General features: G+C 43.1%; 1 protein-coding gene across 2 annotated transcripts in view; it reads left to right on the top strand.

Moving 5' to 3' along the window:
* The window catches only part of REV3L (REV3 like, DNA directed polymerase zeta catalytic subunit), a 312,168-nt gene that overhangs the window by 273,713 nt on the left and 24,983 nt on the right, over nt 1-13,472 (top strand). For both annotated transcript variants that reach the window (XM_073627093.1, XM_073627094.1), the window contains 2 exons: nt 6,069-6,206; nt 9,730-9,920. In XM_073627093.1, the coding sequence (XP_073483194.1) occupies nt 6,069-6,206; nt 9,730-9,920 (329 nt within the window). The remainder of the gene's footprint in view (nt 1-6,068; nt 6,207-9,729; nt 9,921-13,472) is intronic.

Here is a 13,472-nt window from a genome sequence, read left to right as displayed (position 1 = left end):
TTGATTAAGGCGGGAGGCTAGAATCTTGGCGAGTATTTTAATGTCGACCTGTAGTAAGGAGATGGGTCTATATGATTCCGGGTATTTGGGGTCCTTACCAGGCTTAGGGATTACTACAATTTGGGCTTCTCTCATAGAGAGGGGTAGGATTCCCGTATCAAATATAGATTTATATAAATCATGAAGTTTAGGGGTTAAAATTTCAGAGTAGGTGGCGTAGAATTCAAGTGGTAAGCCGTCTGACCCTGGAGCCTTAGATGCAGCCAAACAGGAGATAGCCTCAGAGATATCTTCCCTAGTAATGGGAGCTTCTAAAAGTTCACGTTGTACATCAGTCAACCTAGGGAATTTAATTCTCTCTAAGTAGTCTTTGGTATCTTGGGGAGTGTGAGTGACCCGGGAGGTGTAAAGTGCACGATAAAATCTTGCGAATTCCTCCGCTACTTGTTGCGGATCAGTGATGTCGTTTCCCCCGGGGTCGGTCAACGACACCACCACCGGGGGTCGCAAATCTAAGTGAGCAAGATATGCAAGCAGTTTGCCCGATCTTTCTCCATATTCAAATATCCTTTGCCTACAGAAAAAGTTGCGCTGCTTGGCCTTCTCAATATGCAATTGGGAGACCTGCCGTGTCTGAATCTTGAGATTGTTGGCAGTACTAGGCGAGGGGTCCCGGTGGAACGCCTCCTCCAGCACCTGTAAGTGTTCTGTGACCTGTTGGACAATAAGTTGCGATGATCGCTTAAGTCTGTTAATACGTGTGGAGAGCAGGGAGCGAGCGTGAAGTTTGAACGTCTCCCACACTACATCATGTGCGGCAGACTCCCCATTGGCTGCAAAATAGTATTGTAGTTCCGTGGGGATATCATCCTGGTCCTGCAGGGCAGTCAGCCAAAACGGGTTTAACCGCCAAACAGGGGCAGGGGGGGCCTTCAGGAGCTGGATTCTAATCCAGTAGGGTGCGTGATCCGATAGTATTCTCGGAGCAAAGCCTGCATCTTCTAGTTTAGGCGTCAGGGTCTGTGAAATTATAATAAAATCAATTCGTGACATTGTGTTATGGCTGGCTGAGAAACAGGAAAAGACTTTAGAGTGTGGGTGCTTGTGGCGCCAAGTGTCTACAAGAGCGAAGTCAGTCAGTATTCGGTGCAGTCTGGTATGGGTCGGCGGGTCTAGGGGGGGGTCTGGTGTGCCCATTCGGTCTAGAGTGGGAATGAGGGTCATATTAAAGTCCCCCATCCACGCTGCCGGTACGGAGGTGTATTGTGCCATAAAGGCTAAGCCCTCCTTTATCACAAGTGAGTTGTATGGAGGGGGGATATAGCAGGCTAGTATCAGGATAGGGGATCCATTAATAGCGGCGTGTATAAATACATATCTGCCCTGCTGGTCCGTCTGGAGCAGTATTAGGTCAAACGGAACCCTTTTGGCGATCAGGACTGACACACCTCTAGAGTAAGAGGTATGGGTGGCGTGATATGCCCACCCAATCCAAGGTTTTTTAAGAGAGGATTGTAGGTGGCCCGTAATGTGGGTCTCAACTAGCGTAATAATGTCGGCCTGTTGGGATTTAAGGAATGTCAGGGCGGCTGTGCGCTTAATCTTATTACGCAGGCCTCTAACATTCCATGTTAGGAACTTCAGAGAAGTCATGGCGGAAAAAGGGTGTATATGGTGGACCACAGTTGGACCAGGACCAGCAGAGCAGATATAGCCACATCAGACAGTATAAAACACAGTGATAACCAATAATGACAGTGCATGTATGATAATAACATAGTACCTTTAGCATAAATTAGCAGTTGCAAAAATGGTGGTGTGAGAAAAATAACAACAACAACATTTTCCCTCCCTCCCAGTCCAATGCCTCCCAAACTTGGCATGGACATAATATCCCGTAACCAGGTATCAACAGGGGACATCCAACGTTTAGGACCCGTTGGAGGCAAGGGACTTAATTTCGAAGGAGCATAGATACCCATGAGGACAAGAAAGAAAACAAAAAGGAAAAAAAAACCGTCAAACAAATGTGGAATGAAAAGATTCACAGAAACACTAGGGGGGCGACTTCTTCTCTGAGAAGTGCATGGGGTGTAGGGGCCGCAAAAGTGCAGCGTCATTACAGCTGTGCAGGGGGGAGGCTCCGCTTGCCATCAGGTTGATGAATAAGTAGTTAACAGAGTCATTAGTATCGTTCAATCTACTGATCTCTACAGGCATCTCGCATGTAAAGGGGAAATGGGGATCACGAGTCAGTGAGTAGGAAGGGGGGGGCCAAAGTACTCACAGCTTATAAGTAAGGTGGTATATTCAGTCTCGATGGTCCCTCTGGTCAATCCAAGCGGATGCTAATTCAGGGTCTTCAAAAAAATGGGTTCGGCCCTCACACTCGACACGGAGCTTTGCAGGATACAGCATAGCGTATTTGAGGTGCAGCACTCGGAGTCGTCGTTTAACATCCTGAAATTTGGATCTTTGTCGTTGTACTTCATTGGAAAAGTCCGGAAACACGGCCACATGTGTATTGGTATGGGGGATATTCCCCTTCTCTCTGGTCAGGCGGAGGATCTTGTCGCGGTCCCTGAAGTTAAGGAACTTCGCTATCAGGGTACGCGGTGGAGCCCCTGGAGGAGGAGGACGGGTAGGGATTCGATGAGCCCTTTCCACCGCAAACATTACTGAGAATGCATCTCTGCCAAAGGTGGATGTTAGAAGGTTTTCAAGAAAACTTGCCGCGTCGTTGCCCTCGGCGTTCTCAGGGAGGCCGATAAATCGGAGATTACATCTCCGGAGGCGATTCTCCATGTCGTCCTGTTTTGCACTGATCTGTTGGAGTTGGCGGCGGACCTCGTCAGTAGTATGTTGGAGGGGGTGCAATATATCTTCCGCTCTACTAATACGGGTCTCTGTCTCCGCCACACGGTCCCGCAAGGCAGAGAGGTCTTGTCGGATAAGAGACACATCGATTTTGACTTCTTCAATTTTGGTGGTGAGCGTGGTCTGGCATAGGGCAATAGCGTTGAGTACTTTGTTTGTGTCTGCCGTGGATTGTTCCGTGTCTGGGGATGGACCGGGGGAACCCTTAGCCTGTTGGTCCTCCTCAAGGCGACGGTATTTGGCAAGTTTGTCAGTAGTCTCGGAAGCCTTTTTCGTTGGAGACATGGTCCAAAGGTGGTCAGAGGAGTTCCGGGGTGCACCAATGTGGCCGCTGCCCACAGGGCCGAGTTCTCGATGATCCCCTCCCGCCGCAGCCCACAGGTGGCCCAATAGGGACTATAAGTTGTAGATGAGTGTGAGAGTAGGTGTTTGTAGTATGGAGAAAATCGGGCTCAGGGGGATCAAGTATTCTTGCAGCACTTGCATAGACTTACTGTGGGTGAAGCAAGATGGTCGCCTATCCAGGGACCAGGCCCAAAGCTGCACACGTCTCACTGGTTGTCACTGAAGGAGAGGGTACTACCTTAGCTGCTGAAGAAGCTCTTGTGGTCAGGGCAGGCAGACATCAGTTTCTGGGGAGCTGAGCAGGCCAGGGAAACTTGTAAGGCAGTCTCTGGGTGTAGCAAGATGGCCGCTGCTCCAGGGACCAGGCCGGAGCCTCAGGCTATCCCACCAACTGCTGCAGGGTATAAAATCGTTGTGGCAGTGTCCAGAGGTAGTCCGGTGGCCGAGGCTGGGAGAGAGCAGTCTCAGGGGAGCAAGGTGTAGCAGGGAGATGTGAGGGAGCCGCCGCCGGGTGCAGTAAAATGGCCGCCGCTCCGAGATGTAGGCCGAAGCCGCGGTCTTTCCTAGAGGCAGCCCCGGAGCGGTGAGATCCGGCGATCGCGGCCGCGGATGGCGCCCAAAACGGCCAAATAGCTCCAGGGGCCAGGCGGAGGAGATGGCAAGCCTGTTGGGATGTAGATTTAAGGCAGGATCGTAAGGATGGAAGCAGGATGGTGTTGCAGGAGTATGGACGAGCGGAGCACTCACTGCAAGCGTCCTACTCCATTCCTTTCCAGGCCACGCCCAGTATTTACTTTTTTTTTTAACAAAAAAATAAAAACTGCAGAGGTGATCAAATACCACCAAAAGAAAGCTCTATTTGTGGTGAAAAAATGATAAAAATTTCATTTGGATACAGTGTTGTTTGACCGCGCAATTGTCATTCAAAGTGCGTCAGCGCTGAAAAATTGGTCTGGATAGGAGGGGGGTTTAAGTGCCCTGTCAGCAAGTGGTTAAAGGGATATCATTGCGACCCTCATTGACACTGTACACTCTTGTTTAGCATTAGAATAGCCCAAGTCTGCTCACCCCAAGGTCTCCCACATGGGATTGCTACAATTACCCAAGCCTGCCAAAATGTTTCCAGTCCACTCGCACTTGGAACCTGCCCTGTATGGTAACTGGCCTTACCCTGAAAAGCTATTTACGTTTTGCTCAGCAATATCCTATTAAGTAAACCAAAAACACCCATGATACAATGCTAGTGCCATAGCAGCTGAACACAAAATAGTTTATCTTTTATCCCCCTGACAAATCCTCTAAAGTGCATTTTCAGACAAATTGGAATAGCACCTACTTAAAGCGGAATTAAACCCAAAAGAAAAACATTTATTATATTGCAGCTTACCAATTCTTAGATATCTGACTGTATTTGTTTTTCTCTTTTAAGGCTTGCTTTCTTCTATACTTATCTAGTGGTCCATCTTGTAAGTCTGTTGTTTTTTCAAAGAACAAGCTTTCCTGCAAACGTGTCTTATTTACAGGAATGAGAAAAGCCATTTACCAATGACAATGGTCAGCTTTTATTTATGTAAAAACCTTTACCCCAAAAGGAAAATATAAAAGGTTTGCTGTAACTTTTTCTAAATGTGCAGGAATGGGGGCACTGTAATACAGGAGGTGTGTTTTTGGCTAGATTACCAGGTGAAAACCTGATTCAGCCATCACTACTACTGATTAGTAAGCTACAATATATTACACATTTGATTTTTGGCTCAATTACGCTTTAAGTGTTACATATTCACATTCACAAAGCTTAATTTTAAAAAGTATTTTAAAAATTGCAACTTACCTTTTCAGATGCTCTTTTCTGGGATTGCCCATCTTTGGTTATCTGTGGAGCTGTGGTTGCCATGATTTTCCCTGTATGTACTGTGATAATTGGTCTCATTAGTTGTAAACTAGATAAAAACAATGTCTGTTCTAACAAAGCAATAAAGATATAAGGCTGGTACACACGGGTCATATATCGGCCTGTTCAATAGGAAATGGCTGACGTTCAGCCTGTGTGTACAGCTGTCCTAAGGACAGAAGCCGTTCTAAGGACCGGCTTTTGTCCTAGGGACATGCTGGAAAACCAGCATCCAATCAGCGCTTCCAGCCAATGGCGGGGAGAAGCCCTGTGAGAACACAATAGCACAGCGGGAGATATCGCTGTACTAACATCACTTGTTTAGAACGTCAATATCTGGTTTTTTTTTTGTCGCTCAGCCCGCTGGGTTGAACATTTAAGAAAAAACTCAAAGTGTATGTAACAGGCATTAGAAACTAGGCTACTTCATTATATGTTAATGAGAGGGAGCTCCTATAGAAAGTCCTAATACTTTCCATGGGATAGACTCATATTGAACTTGTTCAGAAATGTTTGCAGTCGGCCATGACACCTTTTCCTAAGAAACATCTAAAAGATGAGACATATTTCTTCAAAGATTTTTTTTAAAGTATACTGTATGAATTGGAACACACAAACGTATAGTGGGGTTTTCTCAGATTCGACTGCAAAAGTAGAAATACACTTTAATGGCATGCTATAACTTCAGGCAGTCTAGAAGAGCTGTCTGGCATTTAACTGAAGTTGTGAAATTAAGATGTTAGGCAAACCTGGAGGAATACTGTATACTCCTGACTTACTGAAAATTGCTAAAGTTGTCAGCAGCTGGCCAGAAGTGGTTTTCTGCAAGCTTCTAGGTTCCTCTCTGTTATTAACCCACAGGAGAGTCAGGTCCGTGAAGAACCATGCAATACACTTGTATTTATATTAATGGAAGAAGAAAGTGTCCTTTTAACAAAGTAATTTTGTTTTGCAGGTTTATCTCCCCTGTGTTTTACAAACCAAGAAAAGGTATGTGGGTTATATGTATGAAACTCTTGATCAGAAGGATCCTGTCTTTGATGCAAAAGGCATAGAGACTGTACGAAGAGATGCATGTCCTGCGGTTGGTAAGGTAAGCAAAAGAATGAATACTTTTCTGCATTGCTTGCTATACTTTACGGATTGTAATTCAGTTTATCAGGATCTGACAGTAACCCGATGCTTACATTTTTATATACATATGTGAAAACCTGCCAGTTGAACTTGCTTTCTTATGATTTGCTCAGTAAGCCAAAATTGCTCTGTTTAGGAACTTACGAGGGTGCATGCATTAGGTGAGGTAGGAAGGAGCAAGCAAGCATACTGTTATGTGCTTAACTGTTAGAACAGACCAAGATTTGGATGTGACGGATAAGGCTTCTTAGAACAGTGGTTCTCAACCTCAGTCCTCAAGTATCCCCAACAGGCCATGTTTTGGGAATTTCTCTTACATTAAATAGCTGTCCAAAATACAAAGCCATTGACGCTGATTTAAAGGTAAGAAGATATGGGGGATGAGTGTGGGATAATTATGACCCTTCCAAGGTACCATCCCAAAAGAAGCATATATTATAAAATGGAGAAGTTGGTGGGACTTTACATGTACCTTGTGGGGGTCTAATGAATGCCAAAACTAGTAAATTATAAAAAATAAACAAATCTTTATTTTGCACATACAAATGGTTACATTTCAAAAAGAGAAAAACACAAAACTTAAAACAAAAAAAAATACAGTTACAGTTCAGTCGTCTAGGGTCAACTCCAGTCCTCAAGGCGCCCCAACAGGTCATGTTTTCAGGCTCTCCGTTATTTTGCACAGGTGATTTGATCAGTTTCACTGCCGTTTCATTTGAGGGAAATCCTGAAAACATGACCTTTTGGGGTGCCTTGAGGACTGGAGTTGAGAAACACTGGTCTAGGGTATGGGTAACCTGGCAGAAGAATCCGAAGAAATGGCCTGCGCGTTTCCTGGTCTGACCTGCTTCATCAGGGTTTCAGATTATGACACAAATTATGTAAATACTGTAATGATATACAAATTAGTGATTAGCACACAAATTGATATCGATATTAAAAAATTCATTGAATGTTCCAACAATATTGTCTAATAATAACACAATCATTCTGTGTCTGTTTATAGTAGTAGTTAGTATGATTTACAGATTGGAACCCAATAAAGCTTGTGGCATGCACCATGACAGAGTGTGGGAGGGAGGAAGATGGCACGCATCTGAAAGAAAGGGCATATATGGCCTGTGCTACAAGTTTTGCACAAATTGAAATTAAAAAAACTACAAAAAAAACAAACCATGGGAGGCAGTATATATTTAAATATTCAAAGATTTACCTGTAAGCACTTCAGCACCGGCTGGTTCACATCCCACCCCGGCATTACGATGGGAAGATGAGCCCGTTCCCGCCCTCTGGATCCATAGGGCCACCCCAGACCTTTGACCTGGGGGCGGCCTCAGGGATTGCTCTGCCTCCACCCAATAGAGAAGGAGTGTTCTATATAAATTCTCCTTTTACAGCTGATGTAACATGGCTGACCACCCATATGGAGACACGGGAGAGAAAACCAGTTTGTTAAGTGCTTTAAGCTCAGGTAAGAAACCCTTTGTAAAAGGCTGCAATCTTTTGGGTCTGTGTATGGATACTTCCCAGGCACGGCCTGGTTATAGCTGTAATCCTGTTCATTCACTTTTCTCTCTTATGTGTATACGCCTTGAGACTTGTAGCTCTTTAAACAGCCCTTTACCTAGATCTATCTCAAGCTCCCTTCATTCAGCTTGATTTAATCAGCAGAGTTCCTGCAGCGTTATTATCTACTCTTATGTCCCGTTTGCCCCATGTTGGGGTGTTTAACTTTCTTACTTATTAAGGTAAGGACCCTCGACTCATATTTCACCATTCCCATGCTTCACCCTTTCCGTCCCCACCCCCATATGTTTTTCTCCTCTTTTCCTTTCCCTCTTCCCCTTCCTGTCCTCTCTATTTTCTTCCTCCCTGTGACACCCTGTTTTTCCCCCCTTTCCTCCCCCCCCTCCCTTTTCCCTTCCCCTTTCCCCCTTTCTTTTCTCCCCTCCACCACCCCTTTTCCCTTCCCCCCTCCCCCACTTTCCTTTCTCCTTTTCCTTTCTCCCCTTTGTCCCATTCCCTTGAGTGGAGACTTTATATCTATATCCATCTTAGCTCTTTTTCAGGTGTAATTGCCACCCTCATCATGAATACTTAATTTGCCATGATTATATGTGAACAACCTCTCCCTGTTGGGGGTATGCGGAACCAATCCCCATGGGCTCCCCATGCTTGACTTTCATTAGGCCGGTGCCAATTTTCTTACAGGTGAATCTTTGAATATTTAAATATTCAATGCCTCCCATGGTTTGTTTTTTTGTTTTTTATAATTTAAATTTGTGCAAAACTTAAAGCAAAGGCCTTATATGCACTTACTTTTCAACACATTCGTAAGTCGCGCCCGCATATGTAAACAACGTCCAAACCACACATGTGAGGTATCACCATGAACGTTAGAGCAAGAGCAATAATTCTAGCACTAGACTTCCTCTGTAACGCTAAACAGGTAACTTGTAAAATTATGTAAACCATCGCCTATGGAGATTTTGAAGTACCGAACTTTGGCGCCATACCACGAGTGTTCGCAAATTTAAAGCGTGACATGTGAGGTATCTATTTACTCGGCACAACATAATCTGTCACATTATACAAAAAAAAAGGGCTAAATTTATTTATTTATTTTTTTTATTATTCATGAAAATGTTTGAAAAATTACCGCGCAAATACCGTGTGACATAAAAAGTTCCAATGACTGTCATTTTATTCCCTAGGGTGTCTGCTAAAAAAACATATATAATGTTTGGGGGTTCTGAGTAACTTTCTAGCAAACAAATTATGATTTTTACATGTAGGAGAGAAGTGTCAGAATTTGCGCGGTATGGAAGTGGATAATATATGACTGATTTAAAGCACCTGTGCAAGATAATGGAAAACCTGCAAACATGGCCTGTTGTGGGTACTTGAGAACGGAGGTTGAGAACCACTTTCCTACAAGTCTTCGCTTTGTACTTGCAGTTCATTTTCCTTTTCCTCCAACAGTCTCTTTAAAAAATATTAATATATTACAGAAATATGAGCCAGTAGACATTGGATAAGGTGTAATGTGACAAACAGCTGTTATCTATGTAGCTTTAGACCAGAAACAAAGAAAGTTAGTCTGCTAAGCTCTGTTTAAAACTGACCTATACACAGCTCGAATTTTGACCAATTGATGCTGAAGTGCTCGAAAATTAAACTGTGGTGGCCCTTTCGGTACCACCTGGCTCATCAAAACTAAAATAAAAAAAATCAAAGTATGCGGGTGGAAGTTTTTTGGCTGAACAGTATTTGCATTCAGTCACATATAGTCACTGCTCAGATATTCAACCAGCCGGAGCTTTTGTGGCTTCTCAAATGCAATAGCTGGCAGTGCAGATTCCTCTATCCAGTGTCAGTGAAGGCATATATTGATTCTTGGCTGGCTTTATGTCTGGATACGTGTCCTAACACCACCTTATGTCTAGCTTAATGTTTTTGTTTTTTTTTTACTTTTTCCCCAGATACTTGAACGTTCAATCAAGCTACTTTTCGAAACACGAGATATAAGTCAGATCAAACAGTATGTGCAGAGACAGTGCATGAAGCTTCTGGAAGGGAAAGCCAGCATGCAGGATCTTATCTTTGCCAAGGAGTACAGAGGAAGTTTTGCTTACAGACCTGGAGCTTGTGTGCCAGCACTGGAACTAACAAGGTAGGAAAGGTTGGCGACCATAGCATAATGTCTCCAAGGTGAAAAGCTGTTCCACCCACGTGCATCAATAAGTCTTGGCTGCCAATGACTCTGTTGCCGGTCTTCTTTCTTTGGACTACTGTTGGTAGGTCCTGATCACTGCAGACCAGGAATATACAAGAGCTGCAGTTTTGGAGTTGCTCTGACCCAGTCGTCTAGCCATTACAATTTTGCCCCATGTCAAAGTCGCTCAAGTCCTTACATTCACCCATTTTTTTCTGCTTTCAGTACATCAGTTTCAGAGACAATGGGGTTAATTTACTAAAACTGGAGCACTCAGAATCTGGTGCAGCTGTGCATGGTAGCCTTCTAACTTCAGATTGTTCAATTAAGCTTTAACAATAAAACCTGGAAGCTTATTGCTTACTATGTGCAGCTGCACCAGATTTTGCACTCCCCAGTTTTAGTAAATCCCCCAAAATGTATCCACTTGCTGCCTAATATATCCTACCCACTTTCAGATGCCATTGTAAAGGTAATCAATGTCATTCACTTTACCTATCAGTGGTCATAATGGTATGGCTGATCGCTGTAAACTTCCTCTTCCACTAGCGCACATAATTGACTACAATTATACATGTCGGCACAAAAAAGCAAAACGCTCATTGTGTGAAAACTGAAGGCAATCATTGATATCATTAATAAAACAGCGCCACCCATATTCGTCAAAGCAGTGCCATGGAACTCTAAAGCATGTGCATAAGGACTGCCGGCACAATATGTAATGGGATTTTAAGTTAGGGCAAAGTCGCTTACTTGCCTGCTTTCACACTGAGGAGTTTTTCAAGCGTTTTTGCGTTAAAAAAAGTGCTTAAAAAGCTAAAGAAAAACGCTTCTCTTTAAAATCAATGAATGTGCTGTCACTGGGGCGGTGCGCTTCCGTTGCGGTGAAAAATATCCTCCTTGCAGCATTTTTGGAGCATGTTTGGGGAAATTAAAAAATTAAAAAAAAACACACCAAAAATGTACCTTCCAAAGCAAAGGAAAAAGTGGCAAAACCGCACCCGTGGTGCAGTTTTTGAGTCACGTGTCCTTTAAAAACCACACGGCAAATGCAGAATAACCACGGCAGAACCGCATGTGCATTTTTTCAGTGGATCGATCAGTGTAAAAACAGCCTAATGCACATGCAATGTTTGTACTCCGTGGCCAGAAATGGATGCATTACAAGCTATGTGGGGAGCATACAAAGGTAAGAGTGTGAAAAAAGGGTATTTAAAATGAATTGGCAAATTTGAGACAAAGGTTTAGGACAGGGGTGTCCAACCTTTTGACCTTCCTAGTACACATTGGAAGATGAGAAATGGTCTTGGGCCGCACATAAAATACACTAACAATAAGGACAGTTGATGAGCAGGAAAAGTCAGGCAGATCACAAGTTAACGATTGCCGATATATATAATGTACCTATTTGAGTAATAAAAGTTCTTCTTTTATTTATTTATATATATATATATATATATATATATATATATATATATATATATATATATAAATAAATATTATTATTATTATTATATATATTTTTTTATTTTTTTTTATTATTATAAAAGTAGAAGAGGGCAACATAGAACTAGTGCGTTATCTGACACTGTATTTGATAAACGAATATCTGGTTTGATGGATGTAGTAGCAATTCTCAATGGATTCTCAAGGTACTGACCAGATATCTCCGTTCTAATTTTGCCCTTGGTGTGCTTCATCCTTGAAAATAGTTGCTCGCAAATATAGGTGCTGCCAAAAACTAGTGGCATGAATCAGGGAGATTGTGAAGAGTGGGAGATTTTTCTTTGGGAAGAAAAAAAAAAAAGGCCAGTAAATAGACACTGTCATATTTCTTTGGCCGCATGTGTTTGCTAAGTGTAAAAAAATTCCCCAAAAAATCAACATTTTTAAGTAAGTTTGATTTTGCATTGGGCAGCAGGTTGGACACCCCTGGTTTAGGACATGTGGGATTACCACATGTGTGAGACTTCTTCCCAGCCTAGATGCATAGAGGAGCCCAAAATCCAAGGATCTTGGACTCAAAGAGCATAAATTACATATAAATTATGCATCTAATTTCCTGACTACCTATCACATTTTGAAAGCCCTGGAGCAACAGGACAGTGGAAATACCCACAAAATGACCCAATTTTGGAAAGCAAACACTCCAAGGTATTTTCTAAGAAGCATAATGAGTCTATTGAAAATCCAATTTTTTTCCACAAGTTTTTGGAAAATGCAGCAAAGAATGAATGTTTTTTTTTTTTTCACAAAGTTCTTAAGATATTTCTAACACACATCATAGGCATACTTCTATTTACACCCTAAAACACATTCTGCTACTCTTCCCAAGTATGGGCTTACCACATGAGAGATTTTTTTCACAGCCTAACCACACAGAGGGGTGAAAAATCCAAGGAGCACCTTCAGGCTTTCCAGGGGCATAAATTATACATCTAATTTCCTAACTACCTATCACATTTTTGGAGGACCTGGAGCACCAGAAGAGTGAAAACATGCTTTTACACTAAGTTGTCAATTTCATGAGCTATCTCTCACATACAGCATGAGCATACTTAGAATTGCAACACAAACGTTCTGCTACTTTTCTTGAGTATGGTGATCGCACATGTGTGAGATTATTTCAGTGCTTGGACTTATTATGTACCAGACATTGTATCTTGTGTATCACACAAATCAACCAATTGCATCAAAAGCAATATACTGTAATGGTTGCCTCTATACGAGTGGTTAGGGAATATAGCTTAGTGTAGCTTGACCTAAAGCAGATCTAATTCTTATAAGCCGAGCAAGCCTAGCATACTGATACATGGCTGCAACCAGGAATGCCATGTTCCCTGTCAAGAACAAAAGAGTTTCTGTGGTTCCAGGAGTGCAGTTGTTTGCAGTTGTTGGCAGGGACGGATGTCTTTCAGGAGCATGGTCAGTTCAGGCGAAGGCAAAGACATCCACATATGGGCAAAGGATCGGTTCAGGCAGAAACATGGTCAATGGACAGGCAAATCAGTAACACTGGTTCTAGCTTCACTGATATGGCCACACTGTGGCTGGTGTGGTGGTGATCAGAGAACTGTGACTGGCTGCACTATTGGGGCTTGTTCACAAGTGAGCTTGGGGGTTGTAAAATCTCATGGTTGAGCTGCAGAGGCAGCGGCTGGGGGTGTACACCTGCCATTGCTGCTATGCTTTGCTTAGCAGCTGTGGAAGAGATTGTAACCCCTGTACGCCTTCTGATCGTTACCCATTCAGGTGAATATAGTTGTGTTTGCGGGCTCCAATGGGGTTATAGCAGTCAGTGAGGAGGCAATAAAATGCCTGAAAATGCTCTCTGAAGAGTGATCCGAAACATAGATGGCTCTTTATATAGCATTGCACATTTGAAGAAGCCCTTATGGTGACACAGTGACTGCTGTGGCGGTGATCAGGAACACTGTGACTGATGTGATGGTGATTAGGAACACTGTGACAGGTGTGATGGTGATTAGGAACACTGAAAGTGAAATAAAT

The sequence above is a fragment of the Aquarana catesbeiana genome, linkage group LG04, assembly GCF_042186555.1.
Source record: "Aquarana catesbeiana isolate 2022-GZ linkage group LG04, ASM4218655v1, whole genome shotgun sequence".
NCBI lineage: Eukaryota > Metazoa > Chordata > Amphibia > Anura > Ranidae > Aquarana > Aquarana catesbeiana.
This window is presented reverse-complemented; position numbering and strand designations above follow the sequence as displayed.